Consider the following 26,036-nt stretch of genomic DNA (forward strand, 5'->3'; position numbering starts at 1 on the left):
TGAAACAGGGGACGTTTAGGTTAGATATTACAAAGAATTCTTTTATTGTGAGGGTGGTGAGGAGCTGGAACAGGTTCACGGAGGTTGTGGATGCCCCAACCCTGGAGGTATTCAAAGCCAGACTGGATAAGCCCTTAGGAAATTTGGCCTAGTGGGAGGTGTCCGTGTCCATGGGAGTGCAGTCTGTGACTAGATGAACTTTAAGGCCCCTTCCAGCCCCTTCACACGGGTTCTCCGGTCGGATGCATCGGCGCACGCCGCTCCCCGCGGGCCGTACCCCGGCACAGGCGGCGCGGCCCGACCGGGCCCTGTCCCTTTAAGGCCGCCTCCGCGCCCTACCACGTGCTGGGGCTGGGCGGGGGCGCCGCGCAGCCAATGGGGACGGCCCGAGGGGCGCGGCGCCACCGCAGCCCCGGCCCCATCTCTGTCTGCCGGCGGCGCGGGGAGCGCTGCCTCGCTCTGCCCTGCCCTGCCCGGTGCACGGCCGGTGTCAGCGCCGCCGCCGGGAGCGCCCGGCCCCTCGGTCAGGTGACGGCTGGCGGCCGGCAGCGGCGCGGCTGAGCGGCCCGGCGCTCCTTTCGCCTCCTCTCGCCTCCGCGGAATGCTGGGCGGCTCCGCAGCGGCTCCGGGGATGCTGCCGCGGCCGCCGCCGCTCGCCGCCCGCTGAGCCGCTGCGAGGGGCGCGGCGGGGCCGCCGCCGGGCGGGAGGGCGGCATGGCCCCCACCCTGCTCCAGAAGCTCTTCAACAAAAGGGGCGGCGGCGCGGCGGCCCCGCACGGCCGGGCTCCGGGGGAGGGGCCCGCCTTCAGGTGAGCCGGGCGGGCGGCGGCGGGCGGCGGCGGGCGGCGGCGGGCGGGCCCGGGGGCTGCCCCGGCGAGGCGGCAGAGAGGCCGGCGTGGGGCGCAGGTGTGCCGCAGCCCCGCGGGGTCCCCCGCCGCAGAGTTTCCGGGGGAACGGCCGGGGAAAGGGGGTGCGGCGGGAGGCACGGCCGCGCCGGGGTGGCTCTTCTCCCGCCTTTCCCTCCCGTTGGATCTCTCAGCCATTTTCTGCTCGAGTTGGCGGTGGCACGCCCGGGAGCCTGGGGCGTTCGCCCCTCGGCAGCGCTGCGGGAGAGGCAGCGGGCCCCCTGTCTGGCGTTTGTGCGCGGTTGATGGGATAACTCATGCCCGGGTCTCATCAGCACCGGACAATTAAGAAACGGCTTAATTGTTATGACCTAAATACACGTGCGCAGTCTGGTGACCCGCTAAGCATTAGGCACCTTTCACTGCCCCCTGCTTTTGATACCGTGCGTGCTGAAACGTGAGGCTCCGTAGCTATGGATGCTTCGGGGTTTATGTGTATAACCTCTATATAATATCGATTCTCTGTGTAATATTGAACTTTTAATGTTTTCTGAACCTTCGGGGGCAGCGTTTTGCTCAGGCTGGTGCTTTGGAGCTTTGTTCGTGTGGCATCTGTGCTGCTCACAAGACCGAGCGGCCCGGTGAGCACGGTGACAATCACATGGTGCCCCGTAACCCCTGTGCCTGTTTTGCTGTGCGGCATGAGTTGGCTGGTCTTGTGATCAGATGGTCCACGGGGCTGAGTTGGAATCTGGGCTTTAAACGCTGAAACTACTAAGGATGGTCAGGGAGAGCTGTGGGCAATATTTTGATCCACAAAATGCCATCGTGCCAAGTATGAAAGATGACGGTTGTGGAACCATTATAATTCCAAAGATGATCTGTGCAGCATATTGCCATTTGTGGGCTAAAGTTACAAGATAATGGAGAACAGTAGTGTAAGATGAAAATGACAATATATTTGGGTTACAAGGTGATTCCTTTGAAAGTGATTGGACACAGTCTTGGAGCTGCAGTCAGAGAACAAATCTGGTGAATTTTGTGAAGCTGCAGAGTCGATATGTTGCACTTGTAACTGCAGATTATTTTTCTGTAACTGCCACTTCTTTTAGCACTTATTCACCTTATGAGTTAAATATCTCCTTTAATGTGGAAGAAAACAGTTCCAGACTAACTATTATTTTACATTGTACTTATAAATATTCTGTGTCAGAGACCAGTGTTGTGAGTTCTGGATTATTGGATTGTAATTGGATTATCAAGTGTCTCCATGAAGGCAGATTCCTTGCACAGTGTGTTTCCCCCTAAAATCAGTAAGATTATTCTGTCTGGAGTATTTAGTGAAGTTAGGGATTGTACTTTCTCCTTCTTTCTGTTTTTTGGATAAGATATTCCACACTTGGTTTTCAGCTTAAGTAACATTTAAGTTATGTGATGCTTTGCATAAAAGCTATTATAATGAAAATACTTCTGTAGGTACCCTTCACTCTTTTTATCCCCTATTTTTCCTCATTCCCTTTCTATCTGCCTTTTTTTGATGCACCTAAGGTTAATAAAATTTTTGAAGTGTTTTACATGTGAATGGAGGGGTTTTTTGCTTGTTAATATTAAGCTTCTTCCTTACAACTTTTAAGTATGCTGTAATGCTTTTTCTTTCTTTCCAGTGATCTGTTCATGATCTGCAAGAGCATGCTTACAGGGTCTGAGGAGCTTTGCTGCAATGCTTTTAATAGACTTTCTGTTCAACAGTAATCTCTGTTTGAGTGGAGAGATGTGATTTGATCTAAGTAAAGTAGGAAACATAATCCTTTGGTAGCTTCTGCATTAAGCACATACTGCTGTTCAATGTTGGATGCAAAGTGGCAGAATCATTTTCTAATGACAAGGCTGTCTTTTTAAGGATCTTTAGTTAGTTTTATTCCTTCCAGGTTTTGGTTAGTGAGGTCCCTCCATGCTCAATATGTCTGACAGTGTTTAGCTCAGCTCAGGGGTCCTGTGAGACCAATAACAATCTGTATCCTTGGACTTTCAATTGTTATGAATGCCTTGAAAGCTTAAGTGTATTCACACACCCTCCTTACCCTGAAAAAGAGAGGAATCACCAAAAATCTCTTTAGTAGATAATGCTCCTCAAATTAATGTGATTTGACAACTTTTTCCAACTATGTTGTTGGAAAAACTTTGTGTTTTCTAGTCTTCCCAGGAACACCAGAAAAAGTTCTGTTGCAGGGGGCTATCAACCAGGCTTTCATTTTGCCTGTAACAGGCACTGCATGTGCTCATTCTGTTGCACTCTCTCCTTTAATGGGAACTACATCTTGGCTTCTGAAGGAAGCATCAAGCTTCAAGGTCTGTGCTGCTTACCAGGATGAGCTGGCACTGCCTCAAAGAGCAAGAGACATGGAGCCTATGGATGAATGTGGAGCCACAGGAAATTATTTCTTGGGTGCATGAATATGAACATATTAATTTGACTCAGGAGTGCTCTTTTAAAGAAAACCTCTAAATTGTCCCACTAACTGCACTTTGGCTCACAAAGCCAAGGGGCTTCAGTACATAAACTGGATTCCTGTTGGAATGAATGAAATTAGAAAGTGTGTTCCAACCACTAATGGGTATTCAATCCCTGGGACCATACTACAGCTGGTCAAAAGTAAAACTCCAGAGCACATGTAGTGTGGGTGTCAGGTCCTTAGCAGCAATTAATGCACTCTGTGGAGCTAGTCTGAGCTGCATTACATGTTCACATAAGCACAACCTTTACCTGCAGGGTGAGGAGAGTGTAAACATGAGATGCAGATGCTAATATGGAGCTATTGGGATAGTAGGACTTTCTACTGGCCCAGGCCTCCCTTCAAGATAATGGAAGTATGAAGTGCTAGAAGGGTAGTAGTTAGAATTATAGGATAGCTTAATTCCTTTTTTACAAAAATTATAAACCAGCTGGAGAATAGATGTGTATTAGTGAGATATTACATTTGTTCTAAGCAGTTTTGTATACAGACTTGAGCTTCTCTTTTTTTACTGCTGCTTCTTGCTTCCCTTAACTAAAAATATATATATCTATGTGTGTAATACATATGTAAAGATGGATGTGTGTGTATACACACATCCCCTTCAACAGAGGCACTTGAGTGACTGTAATTGAATATATTTCTTCTTAGCCTCTGAGGCTCTGGGAAAACCCTAATTACTTTGTGTGCAAGCAATGTGTATTTATGTGGCTGAATTCCCCTAAAACTTCTTATTTCCTTATCAAATGTTGCTTCCCATACAAAATTGGTTTAGCATAGTTTGTACAATATTTTGGAGTGCTACCAGGGTCATGTATTCAGCAGAATCATAGATCAGCTTGTGTTGGAAGAGACCTTAGAGATCCTCTAGTTCCAACCACTGCTGCCTTAGACAGGGATACCTTCCACTAGACCACACTGATCAGAGCCCTATCCAACCTGGCCTTCAACATTTACAGGGATGGGGCATCCGCTGCTTTTCTGGGCAGAATCTTCCAGTGTTTCACCACCCTCACAGTAAAGAATTTTTCCTAATATCTCATCTAAACCTATTCTCCTCATTTGAAGCCATTCCCCCTTGTCCTGTCGCTGCATGTGTTTTAAAATTTCTCTCTCCATAATTTTGTAGGCTCCCTTCAGGTACTGGAAAGCAGCAATGAGGTTGTCCTAAAGCCTTCTCTTTTCCCGTTTGAACAGCCTCAGTTCTCTCAGTCTTTCATCACAGGAGAGATGCTCCATCCCTCTAATCATGTGTCTCTCCTCTGGACTTGCTCCAACAGGTCAGTGTCCTTCCTCTGATCCCCCAGAGCTGGATGCAGCACGGCAGGTGGGGTCTCACAAGGGTGGAGTAGAAGGGCAGAATAATCTCCCTGGTCCTGCTGGCCACGCTGCTTTTAATGTAGTTTGGGACATGTTTGGCTTCCTGGGTTGCAAGTGCACATGGCTGGGTCATGTCCAGCCTCTCGCCCACCGGCGCCCCCAAGTCCTTCTGGGCAGGGCTGCTCTGAATCTGTCCATCCCCAGCCTGTGTTGATACCAGGGTTTGCTCTGACCCTGGTGCAGCACCTTGCATTTGGTCTTGTTAAACCTCATGAGATTGCCATGGGCCCGCTTCTTGAGCTTACCTAGGTCCCTTGGGCTGGCATCGCATCCTTCAGGTGTGCAGACATGCACAGCTTGGTGTCATCTGCAGATTTGCTGAGGGTGCACACAATTCCATCGCTGATATTCCCCAAGGGACACCATTTGTCACTGATGTCCATCAGGACTCTGAGCCATTGACCAGTGCCCTCTGGATGTGGCCATCCAACCAGTTCCTTGCCCACTGAACAGCCCATGAAGTTTTAGGGATTGCATAGAGTATAAGCACATAGTATCTCAAGACTAGAATGTCTCAAGTGCTAAGCATGTATTTGAGTAAGGTATTGGGGGATGGCCTTAAGGAAATTGATCTGGGTTGCAGATAGTTTGATTTTACTTAAACTGATAGCAGTTTTTCTGTAATTGTGTTTACCCGATTCTAGAAGAAATTTCACATCTCTGCTTTTCTGCATTTTTCAACATAAAGTCTGAGGTTGTCCTTAAGCTGTGGATTCAGACTTCACCTTAATTTCAGTCTTTTGTAGTTTGATTTGGTTTTGGGTTTTTTAAATGAAAATAAATGTCTTGGAGTTTTTGGAAGACTGCTTTCACTGCTGAATATATAATTTATGCATTGCAACCTGTGATTAAATTTCTTTGATATTGGTATGTGTAGTGAAGGTCTGTTGTAAAGTAGGGAATAACTTCATTTCAAGTGTTTTGGTTTTTTTTTAAAGGTTGTGTTATTTCAGCTGTGTTTGAAACTTGCATGCAGTCTATTTCCTCAGCTTTAAGTATCAGCTGCTCCTTCTGGTGTCTATAATGGAACGAATGTCATGTTGTAGCTGCAGGATATCTATCTGGTAACAGTTTGTTAGCTTTGGTATATGAGATCATTTGTTTGGCAGCTGGTACTAGTGATTCCTTTGGTCATAGTACTGAAATGCTTGGTGAGCTCCTACTTGCTAAGCATTATTTCACAGCATTTATTACCAGCCTGGCAATGTTCCACCTTCTGAAAAAGGAAAGAAAGCAGTAGTGAGCTTGGAGTCTGCTTGTATGTCAGTTTGTTCAAATGAAACACTCCTCAGAATGTTCTTGTGACCTAATATGGGTTTTTTCTTGAGCTTCTTGCAGTTTTGTAGAGGTCCACACAGCACTTACCCTACTGAGCACACATGTACATCTTCATACATGGAAATACCCATAAACATCTGTCTGTAAAGCTTTTGAAAAGTATTTGAAAAAAATTCACTGTTTGACGTGCTGTAAAAGGGCAATCCAGCCCAAGGCCAGACCTGAGCATGGGGGCAGGACAGGTCAAAGAGCAGATCTAAACTGTACACCATTTCACAGACAGCTGAAGATGAGCCTCAGGCTGCAGTATTACACCTTTGCACTGGTCTTTCATCCATAAAGTGAGCTATAGAATAAGTTCTGCAGAAAGAGATTTATTAGAGTCTCACTCAAAAAACCAGCTTAGACAGGAAGTAATTGCAAGTATGGTCTTTTGACATGGAAACCACACTTCCAGCCTGGGGCTTTTTTGGAGGAAAACAAGCCCCAAGTCCTCTGGTTTTGAGCTTAGCAGGAGCTAAGGCCATTTCTGCACTAGTTGTTTGAATTTCCCCTCCCCTAAACACTGCTGTCACTGAACAAACCCTTGGTTTGCTCTAGCTTTGCTCTGATCTAGTTCCATCTCTCTTAACGTTGCAAGAAGACACCCTGTTTTTTGTTTTGGTTTTTGTCTTTGTCAAAAATGACAAAAAATGTGTGGGAATGCACAAGCTACTGACATTCTGAGAGGGATGGCTGTACCTTGATTATTTAGTTCCATGAAAAGATGCATTATTGCCTCACAGTCAAATGAGTTTTCCCTGTGGGTTATCTTGTTTCTGATTTACAAGTAACTTATCCATGGAGTTCCATGTGTTTATTCTAAAATTGGTGTGCAGTTGGATAGTAGATGCTTGATTCCTTATTCTTAGGGCACTTCTGCTGTTGACATGTCCAAAACTGGGTGAGTACTGTGCCACATACCGTGCTCAGTGGAAAGTGATTTGGGGAATGGTAGCAGCAGAAAGCCTTGGAGGTATCTTTCCTTGGTGGCACAACTTAAAGCAGGAAACACTGCAATTTAACACAGTGATGCTAATGCTGTAGGGGAATAGCTGTAAATGGCTTGATGTGAATGGGAAAATAAAGCTGTTTGGGGCTGAAAAATGTGGACAAGCATTCATAAAAGCTGAATTTGTGGAGGTACGTTTTAAAAACTGATGGAGGTCTTTGTTGCCAGCAGCGGGTGGCTTAATGTAAACTTACATAAACTTTGTAACTTTTCTTATGTAAACTAAGTTCAAGTTGCAAAATAGCTTTATTAAATTTTGGGGGAAGTAAGATGGAAGAGTTTTCACAAAAATGTTTTAGTCATTAGTCATCATATCATCCCACTTTGAGGTTGTGGGATGTAGGTGTTTCTAGTGCATGTTAGGGGCCTTCAGCTGTTGCTTTGGTCTGAACAGTGGGTAACAGCAGACCAAATGCCCTGAGATAGCAGATGAGACAAAGGAGTTTGGGTCAGGGGGGACAGAAAATGCAGTAATTTTTCTCATACAGATAATCCCTTGTTCTCGCATTTTGGTATTATTGAAGATGCTGAGGACTTCCTTTGCAAAGAAAATTCTTTAGATTAATACTCACCATATGTGCTACAAACCGTGGTGATGTACCTGTTCCTTTAAGAATCCCTTCTGACTCTAACAATCATGTACTTTCATCATGTACTTTGCACCTTAGTGATGTTCGTGGATAGCTTCTGAAGAGTAAATTCAGATTTGGAGTCATGTGTTGTGTTTTATATTTGTCAAGAGTTACTGCTAAGTGCACCCTTGATTAAGAGCACACTGTTGTCTTGTATGCAGCTTAGATGAAGCATTGTAAGAAGAATGTTCTTAGGCTGTCCTAATTACCAGTATTTGCTGTGTGAAGGTTTCCATGGGTACATTTCTTAGGCAAAAGATGAGGAATGCAGTTCTGTAGGGTGGCGGTGAACAGGCTTGCTAGAGAGAATAAGCAGGAAAAGGAGGACTTTGAATGGGGTACTCATGTGAAGACAGCAAATATCTGTCTGCACTTTTTCAGTGTGCTTCCTGTGATAGTGTCAGATTACTGCTGATCTGACTAACAGGCATGGACAGGGCAGTTCACCTTTGCCTGTCATGAATCAGCTCCTCTGTGTGTGCTCCACCTATGCTGCTTCTTAATCTTCATGCTCAGGTTCTTCTCTGTTCTGCTCTCTCCCCACTGTAAGTGCCCTTCTCAAGTCACCCCATTTGCCCTATTTGCCTGGGTTTGTCACTTGAATACCTCAGTAATGTCTTGTTTTAATGTGCAAGGCTGAGGTCTCAAGACAAGCTCCTGTGCAGGCTACAAGACAAAGTGTTCTGAGACACTCACTGAGCAAACGAGCGTAGGAGTTCTGGCAACAGTGCTCGTGTCTTCCCCACATCCATTAGGGCAAGTGCAGGTGCATTTACCTGACCAGCAGCTGAAATGTCTGTGGTCAGTCAGCACACTTCTCATAGGGGTGAGATTCTTACAATTGTACTGATAAACGGGCACGAGGGCTTTACATCACACTTGCTACTGTTAGAACTGAGTCATGATTCTGCTTCCATGGACTTTGCTGAAGTGAAACTTGAGCTGTGTGTGATGTAATTATTGAATCAGTGTGGAGCTTTCTCTGCAGGATGCTCTCACTTCAGTGCAATACAGCTCAACTTTTCTCCTCCAAGGTGCTCAGTGAAATTTTAGATGTACTAATGAAATCAGCTGTATTAAGTAAACAATTGACAATATTTATTCATTTTGCTAATAGAGGTGCCAGCAGTCTGAATTTGGTATTAGCACTTTCAAATTAGAAATCTGAACACAGTAGTACTTATTTTTTTATAATGGAATTGGGAAGTGTCTTACAATAACTCAGCTTTTGTTTTCACTGAGTTTACCGACTTTTATGAAAGAAAACAGGCTTGAATGAACTCAGTGCTCTGAATTTCTGTGCAGAGTATTTGTACTGAATTCTGAATCTGGATGTTATCCAACACCTGGAATTGCTCAACTCTTGGGGTTGGGTTTGTAATGCACAGCTCCAGGAGTACAGAAAATCTGAGCAGAGTACATTAGATAAAGTTTTTGAAGGAAACCCCAGAGAGAAAGCTGTACAAACTGTTGAATACATAGTCCTGAGCAAGTTATTATTATTATTATTTCACTGAATGTGGATAATTTTACAGAATGTAATGTTATAATGTTAAAACCCTCTGTGGTCTGGAAAAGATAGTTACTGGAACTTTTTGAAATCTGCAATTCACAGAAATTAGTTTATGTTCAGACAAATTTTTGTTGTATCTTCTGTTTTTTTTATGTGGGCACATGAGCTTGTCCAGCTATTGCTGAACAGTTGAGTGCTTGTGTCTGTCACATTTGCTTGCTTTTCCTTCACGTTCCCCCAAAATGACCTTTTAAAATCTTCACATTTAACGCCCTGCTCTCTAACTTGCGCTCTAAAATGGATTGTACTTTTTAGGACAAATCATTCTATAGGAAATGTCATGAGCCTTTTGTTTCTGAAGTGTCCTGTCTTGTTTAACAGCTTGGGTTGAACAAGGTGGGTGGAGACCTGTGAGGTGCTGGGAAGGAAGGTACAGGAGCAAGGAAGAAGAAATTTGGTGCAGAAACCACTTTGCTCAGCTATGGAGCAGCAGGGTTAGTCCATGCATATGAAGGCTTGGTCTTGGTGAATGGCTCCAATGTTACAAGATGCTACTGCATTCTCCTGTTCAGTGCTGGAATTGGGTATTGCCTGGACATTTGTCATTTCCACAGTAGCACTGATAGAACAGTGTTGAGACGCTGTCAGTGGTGTCTGTGTAAAGGTCAGGGATAGAACCAGCTCTTCTTACAGTAGTCTGTGTAAAGCTGTCACACCACATAGGAATGGTTATGGAGGGCTAATCCTCGGCTGTGTTGAGAAGGCTGGAATAGAGAACAGGGATTTAGTGGCCACTTCAGTTCACTTAGCAGACAACCATAGTGACATGCATCTTAGCTCCTACTTGTCTTGGCTTTTAGCCTGGAGGAAGGTTGCTCTCCCTTGTTAGCCACTTCAGAGGAGTGCAACCTCTGGGCTCCCAACTGTTAGAAGCATTTCTAGATCACATCAAGTTAAAGAGTTGGAGAAATTAACCCTTTCTCCTTATAAAGGTAGTTATGAGATTTGCCTGTGCATATAAATCGTGCTTACAAAGCACTAAAATGATTTCAGACACAATTCTAACTTAGGGAGTGGGTGAGTAATACCTATCACCAATGACTTTGGTACTTGGGAGACTTGGGGATAGATGTCAGTCATACATCTGCTGGATGGTGTAGGACATGCTCTGGACTAGATCACAGTACAGTTGAGTTCAAAAAAGTTCAGGTACTAAATTTCTTGTGCTCAGAAGTTCCTGGAAGCAGTCTTACAAACAGGGATATATTTGGGAATGCTTTTGAATGGAACTGGGGAAATAACATCTATTTGAAAATAGCTATTTCTGTTTGTCACTTTATCATAGCACTTGGTGCTTATGTACAGCTAGACTGGATAATAGGTGTGCAAAGAAGATGAAAATGCAAACAGAACAATGTATTTTTGTAGTGAATGTGGGTTTTTTGAAACAGTCGACTCAATGAACCTATGTGCACATTGATAATGTATCTGTCCAGTTTCTTCATTTTTAAGCAAAACACATCTGTGTAGAGTGCCAAAGATGACTTGAACCTCTGATTAAAGAAATAATTCTGTATTTGGATTGAAATGTGTTAGCATGTGAACTAGAAATTTGATTGAAATTTGATTTGATGTTCGCTTTTTGTTCACATTACTGAAGCATTAAAGTTGACTGTAGTCTTCATCAGAGTTGTATCCTTGGTCCCTGTTTTGACAGAAAGTGAAAAGAAAGTGAGTTTTCTTTGTATTTAAATGAAGTTATCCTGAATCTGTAGTTGTTAGGATGGCTTCTAGAGAGTCTTCTCTGATAGACTTCATCTCAGGAGTAAATCAGGTCTGTTATAAAGGATTTTCTTGTACACTGTTTTTTTGGGGAACACTAAAGGAGCTTGACCAGTTTTTACCTTCTTGTGAGGAGGAAGGTTTCTAATTTGTCTAATAATTGCTACATAAGCTTGCTGACTGAAATTTGTTTGCATCTATCAATGTGCAAATCATTCTTATTGCAGGACAAGGATGCAACTGAATTTTCTGTGTGATTTTTATTTTTTTTCCTCAAACATTTCAGGATTGATGGACTGATACTTGGCAGCCAAATGCTAGTTGGGTGCGGTCAGCTGTAATTACAAACAAACCTGACTGGATAAACTTCTAAGTCTACTATAATACCAGTGTTTTTGAGAAAATGTTTGAGATCCTATGTGAGTAGTTTAGAGTGGTTGGTCTGCTTTAAGGAGGGGAGATTGTTTCATAACTTAATGACTATTTATACATTCAAAGTCCTACGCAATTGGTGGTAAACAGAACGTAAGTCTTTAGCATAGTGGCTTGCAGCAAGGGTAGGTTTGCCCATGCCAGTCAGCTGCAGGACTGTGGTTTGTTTGGTTGGTTTTGTATTTTTTTCACTGAGAAGGTATATGGTATGAGTGATTTAATTGCCATGATCTTCTGCACATGGTCCCAAGGTGTTCCTCCTTCCCTTTCCAGTGAAACTTGAAAATAAATCTATGTAAGCCTTCAAGATTCAGTTCTAGTTACTAGAAAGCTACTCCGTGTGTTGTCTATAACAGAGAGTTAAGGAAAGTGTTTTGGATGGAATAGACAAATTATGATAACAAAAACAAGAGGAGCAAAATGTATTTTTGGCCATAACTAGTGAAAAATGCCGGAGCTGACGTTATATCCGTCCATGTTATCACTTCATTCAATCTAAGTCAGGATTTCCTGGCATTCATCTAGACCGAAGCAATGGACTTTGCTGTTCATGCTGCAGCAACTTTGGGTGATCAAGCATGGCTACTTGTGTATGTGTTCTTTCCCATATTCTTGCTAGTTGGGTAAATCAGTACTTTCTCGTAAATATTCAACTTAGTTTTTCTTCCTTCCCTTCCTGGTTATTGCAGACTAACTTTTCAGCTGCATTCTCTGTTTTAGAAGGATCAAAACACATCTTGTTCTTACAACAGTTTAACATAACCATTTACAGAGGTCTTACCAATATTGTGTTAGCTGGTCAAAAAAACTGGGCTGCTTCAGCTCTCAGCACTGTTAGAGAGCCACATGTGATATCTTTTCATAGAATAGGAATTTAGGAGGTAAATATTAATTTCTTTTTAAGTGAAGTGATACTGCTGAGTTTGTGCTTTTGGGTTAGATGAAACTGACCCCTTCTGAAGCAATTTCCCTTGGAAGAGGGCCATGGGGTCCTTGGATAGCACTTGCCTCTAGCCCTCCTTGAGTGTGTTCTTTTGTACAGTGGGAGTGCGTGTTCTGAACAATGATGAGAAATGGGGATTTGCAATCTTTCTGTGCCCCTGGAGAGAGTACCCTAAACTTCTGTCTGTAAAGCTTGAGAAAGTGCCACATCCTCTGCAGTTCACAAAGGCCTCTTGTGAATGTAGCCTTTTCATAGTAGAAGTGGAAGAAATTTCTAAAGAAATGGTTGCTGTTAACATGCGGGTGTTTTTAGCTACTTGGAGTGAAGGTGTTTGTGTGTGTTACAGCAGAAAAAATTCATTTAGCTAGAAAAAATTGGGGGGAAATGTTCAACGCCAGGCATTGTTTATCTCTCTGTATCTATGTATTTACATATGTCCAATAAATAACATTTTTTCTTAGTAATTTTTTTTCATATTCTGAAAATAATCCTTTGAACAAAGGTTTAAAAGCTGTATACAGAATCTTCCTTAAATAAAAAGAATAAAATATAGAATACAGGGCTTTATAGAGGAGGGAGAAGGAACAGGAAGGAACAGGCAACCAAACCCATGCCTCAGGATACCAACCCTAAGGTGTGGTGATGTCTGACTTGGCTTGCTCACTTATGTAGGAGATACTAAGGTCTGAGATCTGTCAGGACTTTTATACAGCACTGCAATGGAGTAAGAGCCAGTACAGTGCTATAAATACCAGATTCTGCCTTGCATTGTTGCTCAGAATTCTCCTTCAGACAGATGTACAATGTGTAGTTCTTCCTTGTGTTCAAGAGAAGGTGGGGAAAGGCAGAGGCAGGATAAAGGATTTCTCTTAATCTCATTTTCTGGCAGAGGCAGTTCCCAGACGTGCCTTGGCAGTGTCTGTATTTAGTAGCTGTGTTCCTGGCTGCTGGCCCAGTCACATGGCGCCGCTGGAACAAGTGCCACGGGAATGATGCATTAGCTGGGACCCAGCGCTGCGTGCCGGAGGAGCTGGGGTGGCCTGGCCAGCCCGGCCACGCAGCACAGGCGCCCGACCCAGCGCTGCCTGCTCCCGGATGGCCGCTGCTGTTTGGCTCCAGTCAAAGCTGGAAGCTGGTTATTGCAGGTGCCTTGAAAAAATAAACAGGGAAAGGAGCACAGTCAAATCCTAGAGAGTGTTAAGTTACAAGCAAATTTTCAGTTCTTTGAAATGATAAAGATCATCGCTCTGGAACAGCTTCTGCAAAATGCTTGACTTACTTTGGGTCAGCTGAGCTCTCCTGACTGTTGGAAGCTATGGAGATGATGGCAGAAGGTGGGATGCAAAGGGGAAAGTTGATAAAACTAAGCACAGCTTTCTGTGTGGATGAAAGAGCTAGGTGGTGGACCAAGGGTGCTAACCTTACTGCAGACTTTACCTTTCTTTGTTTAAAGACCTAGTTTAACGGAAACCACACTTTTCTTCATTAAGAAAGAAGAAAACCATTGTAAAACACAATTAAATGCATGCCTTTTTTTCATGCAATTACAAGTCTTTAGCTCTTCTCTTTGCTAATGAGGAATTCCACTTCTGGAGTTAGCAACTGAGAGTGCTGTATCTGTGCTATTTGTGGTCCTACTTCAAACAATGTACTTGCTGGGTGTTTTCTTTGATTAGGGTTTTGTTGTATTTGTGGGTTTTTTTTTTTTATTTCTACATTATTACTGAGATACTCTATGAAAGCTAACTCCCAAACTTCAGACTTGTAGATAAGCCAGTGAGCAGTGATTCCTGATAACTTAGCTCTAAGTTGAGTTCTGACGCACTGGTTTAATGGGCTGCTCTTTATGTTTGTGGAAAGCTGATGTCTGCACTTCATGGCGACTCCAACTTGCGTAGATCTGTTTGTTAACTTCTATCAGCAGTGTGTGTGTCTTGTCATTTTTTGTGCATGTCTGTGATAATACTGCTTTGTAGCAACAAAGATGAAGAAAAAATGCTTCCAGCCTTACAAAAATCCAGCATATTGTCCTTGCCTAAGCAGGGAATCTGTGGAATTCTAGCTTTTCAATGAACAAATATATCCAATATTGTTTTGGCTTTCATAGAGGAACATATAGAATTATCCTAAAAAAAAGTGACCCTTCTGTACAGTGATTTGATACCTAGAACTTTATTTTTCTTCACCTGCACTTTTTCTTCAGGAAAATTTGTGTTGAGAGAGAGAGCAGTGCTCCAAATAATACCTTCCTTCACTTGTTGCGTGACTAATCTGCAATGTATCCCGCCTAACCTGTGTGAAACTAGTAACTATGTATCATCCTTGAACAAGGTAGTTCATCTGAGGTTAATAGAGCTTTGCCATATTAGGACTACTTTAAGTCATTGTGGAAAAGGAATGTGGTGTGGCATCAGCACAACTCTTCTATATCTGAGGTTTCAGAACGAGAAGAAACAATGCAGGGTAAATGAGGCAAATTAGGAGGGAGGATAGAAACCTGTGTTCCCCATAAGCTATTCAATGGACTAAAAGAGGGAAAATCATTATTAAGCAATCCAAAAGATATTCCACTTCTTCTTTAAATACGTGTTTTGGCACTAATCCTGAACGTCTGGGTCTAGGCATTTTTTGTGTATCAATCTTGCTAAGTGTATGTTTTGCAAAAAGAAATGCTCACTGAAACAGCAGGTATGATTCAAACTTTGTTTCCTTAAGCTTCTCTAGCTGCTTCTAAAAGCTGTTTGGAAAATAAAGCCTTGCATGGGTCTCAGAAAATATTCTCTTATATTGAAAACAGTGCTTAAGTTAGTGGACAGCTGTAACTTATACAGAAAATTATTCTGAACTACATTGCATACATTTATTTCTCCTCCCCCACCCCAAATTTTCTTGCTAAAGTCTTACCTTGAGTCGAAATCGTTTAGGCAGTTGTCTTGCAGTGAAGATGGACAGGAAATGACCTTCAAACAGAGCAGGTGACATGCTGTCACATAGCCTAGAAAAAGAGTGATTAAATTCTGCTTCACAGAGGATTATATCTGCAGAGCAGGACACTTTCTTCGATTTTCTGTGTTATCTACTTTATGGACTGTGTGTGTTTTCCATGCGTGGATTTATGTAGTATTTTGTTGTTGTTTAGAAACTATTCTGTGGATTTGCCATGTTAATTCCCCAGGTACTTTAGGATTTGTATTATTCTACAGATGATTGCATTTACAGAAGTACTGTTGTGAAGCACGTCTATTTAGTGAGCTTACAGGAGTTCCTTGTTCTAATGCCTGATGGGAATTTGGTAGTTTGATGAATATTCCAGAATTTTGGTTTGTTTGGGGAAAGGGTAGTACAGAAGTGAAAGCTATGATTTCCTGATCTTAGTCTAAGTGTATTATTTCACTTATTTCATTCACACTTTGAAGATTACTGGTGGCACTGGTGTTTAAAGTAGTCTTCCTCAATGAGGTGAGGTCTAGAGTTGTCTTCTCCTAGATCATTTAAGTCACTTGAGAACAGGCCAAAGATTTCACTTGTTTGCCATACTCGGGAGGAGGAGTAGTGATCAGTACTTGTCACTTCTCTGGGGATTGAAGTGGAGTTTTTTTTATTGCTATAGGTTTCCCTCAGCAACAGAGCAAGTTGTTCAACCTAACCTTGCTCAAGTTTTTTGCTTTGCTTCTATCCAGATTTTGGAGGTTGGGGTTAACTGTGATTACAAAATCATTTTAAGGATGCTGTGCTATTTAGCAGGTAGCACGTAGCACTGGGTTTTGAAATCTTGCTTCTAACTCTACTGCTTGTCTGGTTGACCATTAACGAAGTTATTTTCCCTTTTTAACCTGGAAGGGAAATTGCAGTACAGCTGTTATCTTATAAAATGTTTAAAATTTTACTGATGGGGAGAAAGCCCATCATAATTCATGAGAGATGTGAATTATGAGCAGATATGTCTGGATAACTTTTTTTAGTGCAAAGATGGGGAAAAGGACTTTGTGCTGCAGTAGAATTACCAGAGTCTAAGAGAACATCCTGTGTGCAGCTTTGGTCACTGCAATACAAAAAAAGATATTTAAGCTATCAGAGAGTGCCCAGAGGAGGAGGGCAACAAAAATGATGGGGAGAAGGCCTTGGGGAGAAGCCATGTGAGGAATGGCTGAGGCCACTCAGTTTGTTGAGCCTGGAGAAGAGATCAGGGCAGGCACTGATCTCTTGTCTGTGGTGACCAGTGGCAGGACCCAAGATGGCCTGAAGTTGTGCCGGGGAGGTTTAAGTTGCATATTAGAAAAAAGTTACTCACCTAGAGGGTGTTTGGGCACTCAAACAGGTTCCGCAGGAAAGTGGTCACAGGACCAATCCTGACAGAGTTCAAGAAGTGTTTGACAACACTTTGGGGCACAAGTGTGACTCTTGGGGATGCTCCTGTGTGGACCCAAGAGTTGGACTCTATGATATTCTGTCTTCTGTGGTCTGATTCCTTTGTTCTGTTCAAAAACTTAAATTTACTTGGTCAGGAGTATTTTATTAGATATTTTTGTCATCAGGTACTTTATTGAATTATTTTAAGAGGCACATGACTATAAATTCTCATCAAGCATCTTGAAGTCCACAACCTTTTCTCATTGTTTTCTTTCATACTTTTTCAAAAAAACTTTTCAAAGTAGTAGTGCCAAGTTCTTGTCCAAGTATAAGTAGTTCTTGTCCTTAGAAGTAAAAGCATTACAGTGCAGAATATCTAGCATGTTTCTTGGTGTTGGTAGTTGGGTTTTTTAAACTGATAACCATATGGCAATGATGACAGATTCTTACTTGCTCCTAAGCTATACGAGGTTGCTAGGGGTTGTCAGATGACACTTGCTCACATGAGAGCCATTAACAGGGTGTTGTAGCCAGTGTTAGAACAACCTTGCAACTAAGGGCGAGTCACTGCAGAAGCAACTATGCTTTTTTTTTTTTTTTTTAAAGAGGCCATATGGTTCAGTCTTGTGACTACATAATTGCCAGCTACCTAAATCACATACCAGGAAACAAACATAGCTAAAGTCAATATTAGCTGTTGTATCTGCTACAGCTTTGCACCAGGCTTAGTAGGAAAACCTCTGACAGCAGCAAGAGCAAGTCCGCGATGGCTTCTGAAACCTGAAAGTCATGTCTGTTCTGTCTGGAATAACTGCAGAAGTACATTAGCAACAGCTGTCCTTTTGTATTAATGGCTTATAGAATATATGAAGATCGCTTTGCCTTTTTTTCCCCCAGCTGGAAATTCGGCAGACTGTGTTCCTTTATAGGGAAGAAAGCTGATGGTAAATTACCATTGTTAATGGTTGATCGATAGTGAAGAAACTTGCTTGAGGCTGTTTCTCTTCAGCAGGTATTTAGTTTCTTTGAGGGAGCTTTACAAGAGGATTTGTAGCTTAGAAAATGTGTGGAGGTACACCAAAAACTGCAAATGGCACTGGGGGACGAATAGAAAGAACAAGAAACAACAGTGATGTACCACTTGGAAATAATCTCTCTTGTACCAAATTGGATGAAAGAATTAGAAAGTCTTTGAGAGACGAAAGTGTCAGCTGTGCCAACAAAGTGACTAGACTGCTGCAAAACAGGTATGCATGTAACTTTTTTGACATATGATTTTTGATGAAGAAAGGACATTTTTATGTAACACTAGATTTATAATCATGTGCTGAAAGGCTCTTTTGTAAATAATTGAAAAAGTTCTGTTAGAAACTTATTCTTGATGATGATGATGACTGAAACTCCAGAAAGTCTTTCCTTTTTGAAACTGAACCGACATACTTGACTGACATGCTTGACTCTGATGTGTAAGATTTATGTATATGCAAACTGAGGCATAAAGGGTAATGGCCTTTCTTTTCAATTAAGGTTAAATAATCTTACCTTCTCTTTCTAGTTTCCTAATTAGTTTCCCCTCTTTTACTTTTTTTTGCCACCTCCTGTGTTAGTGGGTCAAGTACTAACTGTGTGGAGCTGACAGGAGAGAATGCTGTGATGTGAGGGAAGAACAGAGAGGGGAACCCTCTGCTTTACTTGTAAATTACCTCTAATTCAAGCATTATATCAGAGTAATATGAAGGGGGAATAGTATTTATTTAACTTTTGTGTTGTCCTTTTCAGACATGTGCCAGCATGTCTCCAGTGTCTGACTCTTTAGAGCTATGTAGCTGTGTAAAAATATGGTTCAGGGTGGCTTTTTCCAAATTCTAGCACCCAAGGGTCTTAGAATTAGTATTCTACATTCAGGATTGCTGGCCTAAGAACCAGAAAAATGTAGATAAATATACATAGATGTTTCAGTCTGTGTGGTTCTCTAGCCTGTAGATGTTGCACTGGAGGAGTGAGGAGTTAGTCACTTTCAAAAACAGTTTAAGGTCAGCTGAAGTAGTTTTTGAATATAAATGAATAGGTCACTCTTCAGTTATTGCATGCATGCTGATAATTATAAAGGTGAAGCAAAAGCTTTCTTTGTAAACATTAGAGTTTGGAGATCTATATTAACTGAAAGTATTTATTCAGGGCAGAATGTGGCAAATTTTGGTTTTGTTTTTTTTTTTCCCCCAGAACAAACAAGTTTGCTCTCCCCTAAGTAATAGAGATCTTACCTTCATGTTTCATAACTGTAATTGAAGAAATGTTGAAAAGAACAAGGGAAAGTAGCATGTGTAGGAGAAAATAAAGCAAGCTTAAGCTTCTCTGGGGAGGGACAAAACTTTTTAGGATATCAATAAGCTGTTCCAAACTTGTGGCTTCCTTTCAAAAATTAAAAAAAATCAGTAGCATTTTAGTATCTGTGCTAGACCTGGTTCTACTGTCATATGAGCACAGCTTGATTTGGTTTATTTATTTTGACTTGAAGATAGTGTTTTTAGTTCTAGTGTCTTCCACCTACAGTAAGGGTACAATCTGAAGGTGAGGCTGGGTAATCTGTGCTGCTCAAACAGACTGATGGTGTTGAAGGAGCCACTTCTTCCTTTGATTTTTGGCATCATGCTCTTGTCCTTTTTCCCCTTGTTCTGGCCTTGGCCTTTTAAGTCCTTTTGGAACTGGCTCCCCTTAGGGAGTCAGCTCACTAAGCAGACAGGGAACTGACTTGGGAACAAGAAAACTCAATTAAAATCCCAACTAGCCTCAATACTTACTTGGAATGGATTGGGAGCATTTTCTGTGTGCCCTTTCCTAAAGGTATATAGGAACTAACTCACTTCCATGGACAAAGTGAGTTATTCTAAGTCATGCTGCCACCAAGAGGTGCAGGTTCTTCTTCCTTTCTACTTTCCTTCTTTCAGGTGCCTGCCTTCTACTTCTTCCTTTCTCCACCCATGTTTCTGGTCCACTTTCATGTGCTTGGACAGGCTTCTGTTGCTGCAGAGAATTCCGTTTATGAGAGGGTCCAACAATTACCAGCACAGACATAAGTAACAGAAAGGGTCGCATAGTTATGAAAAGGGGTGAAAAGACATGTGGGGCTCTTACTTCTGTGGTTAAATTAGAAATCATGTTTAGTCAGAACAGCCACATTTAACCTGAAATGTGAACATGTACACAAGATCATGTTAATTCAGCTGATTTTTAAGAATATGCAGGACTTGGCATTGCTAAATAAGGAATAAGCTGATACAGAGGTAAGGAAGTAACATTTTGGGGTTTTGGTTTTTATGTGTGTGAAAACAGAGCTGACCAATAAGTCATCCTGTCTGTATTCTTCAACACTTTGCTTTTAGGAGATGACTGAATACTCCTGTCCCTGTTTTGGGGGAACTGTTACATAACCTCGCTTAAACAATAAAGGGTGGAAGTACTGTAAGCAGTGCTCATCAGCTTTTGTGATGGGCATAAACATCCCGGTCATCTGACTGGTCTTGGGCCTGCTGCTGGATTCCATGTGGAAGTAATGAGGCTACATGGACTAGTATGCCTGTATAAGTTGCCTATAGATGTGCTTGATGTTGTCAAATGAGGATCTCTTCTGTAATGGGTAGGTTTGCTGCAGGAAATGCATCTGTAAGCAATGGCATCATTAAAACATAAGTTTGATATTTGGTTAGAACTATAAGAAGCATTATCTGACATTACTTCCTTAGATTTGGTTTGCTGGTCACATAAAGCTCTGTATGATAGATTTTGTTTAATTTCTTAGCTTGTTGCTGTCTGGCATTAAAGAATCTGTTTGTAGTTTTGGCAGATTGCAGCAATCTTTAGTTCTAGCATGTTGTGTGGAAAAGACTTAAGTTGGCTTCTACTTGAACATAAAATCCAGTTCATGTCTTATACAGAAGTCAGCACTGCATGAACAACATGAGGTTTGCTTTAGTGTGTAATGAGGGAGAGTTTATTTGTTCATAAGGAAACCTGAATTCATGCAACCCAGCCTGCATGCAACCCTGCATCAGTGGGCAGATGCAGGTCCAAATTGGTTCAATCTGTGTCTGAAATGAATCTTTCTCAGTTTAGACTTGTAAGTCTGTTGTCTGAAGTATGGATGCTGCTGTGCCAGTCATGGAGATAAATAAGGCTTTACTCTTGCACAGAATTTAAGCTAAAGCCATAGATATGTAACTTTTCTTTGTTGTTAAAGAAAGGAATGACCTGCAGACTTTTTAAGAAAACAGCATAATTACTTCAGGTTGTCTGTTGCAGCAAGTAAGTAAATAGATAGCTGTGTAACTGAAGAGATATTGGGGTATCTGGTACTGAAGAGTATCAGATTCATGTGGCAGACTAGGATGAAGTGTATTGATGGCTCTGACTTCTCTTGCATTCAGTATAACTGGATTTTGTAATACCATTGCATAGGCAGTGGGCTGAGAAACTAGTAACAGACTTCTTACACAGATGGTGTAGTTGCAGCTCTCTGTGTAAGCAAGGTGTGTAGGAAATTTGTTGGGCAACTATCAACAATGGTATCAGGTCTGGTCTCATGTAGGTTAGCATGATGCTCTGACTGTCTATGTAAGGGAAGGCTTGAAAAGAGATCTGCCTGACACTCTCAGCAGTTCTGGAGGGAACATGTTACATACAGGTCAAGAAGTTTCCTCACTGTGGATGGCAAAACAGCCTTTAGCATCATTCCATGATGAGAAACCTTGTATGTTATGTACATAGAGCATACTTGTATTAGAGTAACTTACAGCGGAGATAGGTATCTGGCTTATTCTGCCTCAAGGTGTTTAAAAATAGACCTCTAGATAGAGTTCTTTCAGGTTTGAAAAAGATGTCTATTTAGGCTTTTTTTTTCTTAGTTAGTTACATAGAAATAGCACAAAGAAGAAATTAAGCTGGCTTTACTTAAAATTATTTTAAAATCACAAGTCTGCAAGTGTACTTCTAAAGCAGTTGTTCTGACTCTAGCAGGATTTGATAGTGTTTACCTCACTGTTGATTTATGGATGTTGACAGAGCATGGAATAAAAGAAATAGCTTCATAAATTCTAGTCTTTCATCTGTATAGGGGTTTTATGCTCTTCTTTCAATTATCCACCTTCTGTTTCTGTAAAGCACAGTTTGGGGAAATTCCAAAATGTAAACCCCCTTTTGGGTGGAAGATCAGTGTGGCCTTGACTGAAGTCTGTTGTGCAGTTTGTTAAACCAACAACTATTAATAACAGTTGTACTCTCACCCCCCAGGTGCAGTCCATCCAGGTCAGGGCTGGGGCAGTGTGACTGAGCATCAGTCCTCTGTGGCACTGCTTCATGCAGTAGTAGGTTTTTTCCATTGATTTCAGCTTGTCAGCTACATAACCTGGAAGTGTTTTCTGTAGCTAAAGCTGAGGCCAAGCAAATCTCCATGCTCTGATGTGTAGACTGACTCCTTTTGGAATTAGAAAATGAGGTTTCTTGTCATTGCCACAATAATCTCTTTGGCTTCTCAGCCTCTGTGGTAGTGCAGTGAGGCAGGTCGTGTGCCATGTTGCATCTTTGCAGAATGGACAGATTCTGGCTTGAGAGAATTGTTTGGCTTCAGATTGAAGTTCAAGTATCTTGGTTTCATGTACTAAATTATTTTCATTGTAGCTGGACATCGTCTCAGTACTCAATGGCTGCTCTGTAACCCCTGAAATGTCTCCGAAAAGGGAGAAGAAAAATGGAACAACATAAACCTTGTCTATCCATTGCAAGGTTTAAACTTTGGGAAAATCTTAACTTGCATTGTCAGGAATACATCAAAAGGAATTATTAGGTTTGTGTTGTTTAGAGAAGGAAGAGAGAGGATGTAAGCCTTGTGCTTTTGAAAGACTGCAGTAGAGAGGATAGTAATCCTGTGTTTTATTGCCACTGGGAGTATTGCATAAAATAGTATGCTTACCTTATAATAAGGATGATCCAGGCTGTGTACAGAGAAGAGAATAATAATAGTTAAGCCTGGAGCAGATTGCTGAGACTAAGTTTTGTGTTCTCTTTCTGGAAAATTTTGGAACAAGATTGGATGAAAATTGGTCTGGCTGTGCCTGCCTCTGTCAGTGACACTGAGCTTAGACACTCCTTTGGAGTTCCTTTTTTCTTGGAGCTATGTGATTCGCAACCTGGATTCTGTAAATGTTGAGTAAAGCAGATATTTGCCTAATACCCGTTTCTTCACTTAAATGAACCTGCAGAGTAAACACACTATTTTAATATCTCGTGTTTCTAATCCGTAGCTGGTCCTCGTCGGAGCTGGACTTGAATGAAATTCGCCTGATAGTTTACCAAGACTGTGAGAGGAGAGGCAGACAGGTCTTGTTTGATTCCAAAGCAGTCCGCAAAATTGATGAAGCTGTGGTTCAGGTATGAAATTTTCATTTTGCTGTTGTCTTACTGCTCTTTTGTTTTCCTTTCCAAAAGTAGTTCTTTTAATAGGACAGTATTAACTTCTTAATCTGGTGGTCTTTCAGTGTGATAGCTGCAGCAAGCATCATTCCAACAAGCCTATGATCATGTCTGGTATTTAGTATTTATAATATAAATATGGTATTCAAATGTAACAATACAGATTTGCTTTCAGGCAGAGAAATCTATTTACCCTTAAATTGAGATTGCTTCAGCCTTTCTAATGTTGACTGTTTGCTTTTTGTTGCTTTCCCTGGCTGTGCAATCTGTTTCAGTGATGTACACCATGTGTCTAAAGGTGCTTTTTTCCTTTGGTGTTTGGAGTAGTAAAGCTGTTGTCTTTACGTGAATTAAAACAACTTCAGTGGCTAACCACGTAAGCATGACACATGGTGGTTTATATGGCCATGTAAGTTTTGGTGACACATAGAAGCAAGTGCAGATGCTGTCAAGGTGCAAGTTCTTTTTTTTCTCTCCAAGCACACTAATTGTGGAGTAAAGCTTTCAGCAAACTTAGGTCATTTTACGATCAGGAAGCCAACAGTGTTTTCTGTTTTGTGGTGGTTTTGCTTGTTTTTTTCCCACTGCCTCCGTTTCTCTTCTACATTAAATTATTTCTAATTTTTGTTTGGTTTGAAGTTGTTTTTTAGAACCAACACCTTCAGCTTGTTAGACTAACATGGTTTGTTGCAGAGCTATATATATACACCTGTATAAGCCATAGAAGAACAGTCACAACTTGTAGGATTTAGTTATGAAAATGCTTTAAAAGCACCAGTCTGTATTTCGGTCACACTGTAAATATGCCATTGTGCTGAATCAGTAAGACTGATGAGCATCATCAGCTGATGTCTGATCATCTACTTAAGAGCGTAAATGGGTCAGACTGCTTGTTAATCTTGCATCCCCTCTTCCCCCACCCCCTGCCCAAAATCAAGGTCATTACTAAGTATCTTAAAGTTGTTTTAAAACCAATAGCATCTTAGCAAAAAATGCATTTCTGGCTTCATTTAAATACTCAAATTATTCCACTTGCTTGAATACCTTAGCTAAAAGTTAACTACAAAATGTCCTACCAGAAACACTCTATGCAACACTGACATAAAACAGATTATAGCCTCCCTCATAACACATGATACATGCTATAATCTCTTTTCTATCCAGACACGCACTAATCTAAGTACCCTTTTAAAACAGCCATAGTACTTTGAATGCCATGCAAACACATGGATGTTAAAAATAATTTTGAGTATTTCGTTGTTGTCAAATACCAAAACTAAAACTTGATTCATTTAAAATTAAGACAGAACTACTTTCAAATTCAGTCCTGTTTAAATTGAAGTCAAAGGAGTGTATGTGTGTTTACTGTGTGTTTTTCTGAAATACACTAAAGCCTATTCACATTGAGTATTCAAATACATTGTTTGTCTTTAACCTGCTAATTCTACCAAATAATGGATTATCTATCCCTTGTTTTTGCTGGCTGTTCTTCTGTTTTAGAAATGTGTTAATCATTTGGGGAGCAAAAGTTATATGCAATTTGAGTGATTAATTGTGCAAATGATCACAGGAATTGGTTTGTAAGAAACCCATATAAACTGAGATTTTGTTTACATAAATTTTGGCAAAGATTGCAAAGAGTAATTCATAACAATTGGGAATGATCTTCCTGTGAAACTGATTACTCTGATTATATGTGATACTATGAAAACCTATCTGACAGTGTGAATGTGAGAGCAGTTCTCCACTTGCTCTGATGCTGGCATTTGAAAAAATATTTTAAAACCGATACATTTTTTTGAACCAAATAAGAGTATTCTTTATCTGTTGCTTTCCTGTAGTTTTAAGGAGATTCTTGCCATGATATGTTTAGAATGGGAGTTCTCAGATTTACTTTTTATCACATTGTTCTGTTTTAACATAGAAAATGGCAGATGAGGCTTCTGTAAAGACTTCTGCCAAGAGCTGCCAAGCAAGCAATGGGAACAACAGTGTTTCTTCCCATGGTCCCTCTGTAAGCTGTATGCAAAATATCAAAGAACAGATACCGAAGTATCAGGTAATATTTGTTACTTTGTTACTTTTGTTTTTCCATTTTACTGAAGGAGTTAGTTTATTAAAGCCTGTGCTTAGATGCCTTGAATGACTTTGGCTTCTATTACATTGCAGCTTAATCTGAACCTTGAGGTCTACTCTATCCTCAAAGTGTTGTAGAATAAAAATATGTGTTGGGTGCATCTTAACCTTTTAGTCTATCTTGGTCATACCTTTCAAGGAGTTGTGAAATATATCTAATAGCATTTTGTCATAAGAAGGTTGTAAGAAGCACTATACTGTTCTCTGTTCATGTGTGCTTGTGGTTCAGGTCAGTTCTGAAGAGGCTGTTGAACATAGTTTATTAAGAATCCCTTTAGTCTGTCTTACTATAACATTAAATTTTAAGTACTTTGTCACTTAGTAAAAGCATTAGCATTTCACCTAGAAAAATGAAGTTTGAAGGATGTATAGGTTAAGGTGGGAAAAGAAAATGATGATATTTAACTGAAAGGTTATTTTCTTCAGCATTAACAAACTTCTCTTTGTATTTGCTATTGATGATCAGTCTTTGAAACAAAATAAGCAACTGATCTGAAGACTGCATTTCTAAGTATAATCACAAATAATTTTCCAATAAAAAACGTTTCCAAGAAGTTTTCTACAAAGACAGGGAAGGTGAATTTACTCATTTGGATAAGGAAGGCAGTTTATTTTTTGGGGATCCAGACCACAGAATCCAAGTCCTGTGAACATTTACAGCTTTTATCAAACATTCTGTTATATGGGAATGTTGCTGGATGCAATTATTTCTTTAG

General features: G+C 41.1%; 1 protein-coding gene across 1 annotated transcript in view; it reads left to right on the forward strand.

Annotated features, from left to right (window-relative positions):
- Positions 1–389: 389 nt before the first annotated feature.
- FNIP2 (folliculin interacting protein 2) overlaps positions 390–26,036 on the forward strand; it is a 50,571-nt gene continuing 24,924 nt past the window's right edge. Inside the window, exons 1-3 of the mRNA XM_071431964.1 lie at positions 390–809; positions 23,016–23,142; positions 25,109–25,243. Of these exons, the coding sequence (XP_071288065.1) occupies positions 715–809; positions 23,016–23,142; positions 25,109–25,243 (357 nt within the window). The 5' untranslated portion in view covers positions 390–714. The remainder of the gene's footprint in view (positions 810–23,015; positions 23,143–25,108; positions 25,244–26,036) is intronic.

This window comes from Agelaius tricolor, unplaced genomic scaffold (genome assembly GCF_023055355.1).
Source record: "Agelaius tricolor isolate 1412-34295 unplaced genomic scaffold, bAgeTri1.0.p SCAF_8, whole genome shotgun sequence".
NCBI classification, from domain to species: Eukaryota; Metazoa; Chordata; class Aves; order Passeriformes; family Icteridae; genus Agelaius; species Agelaius tricolor.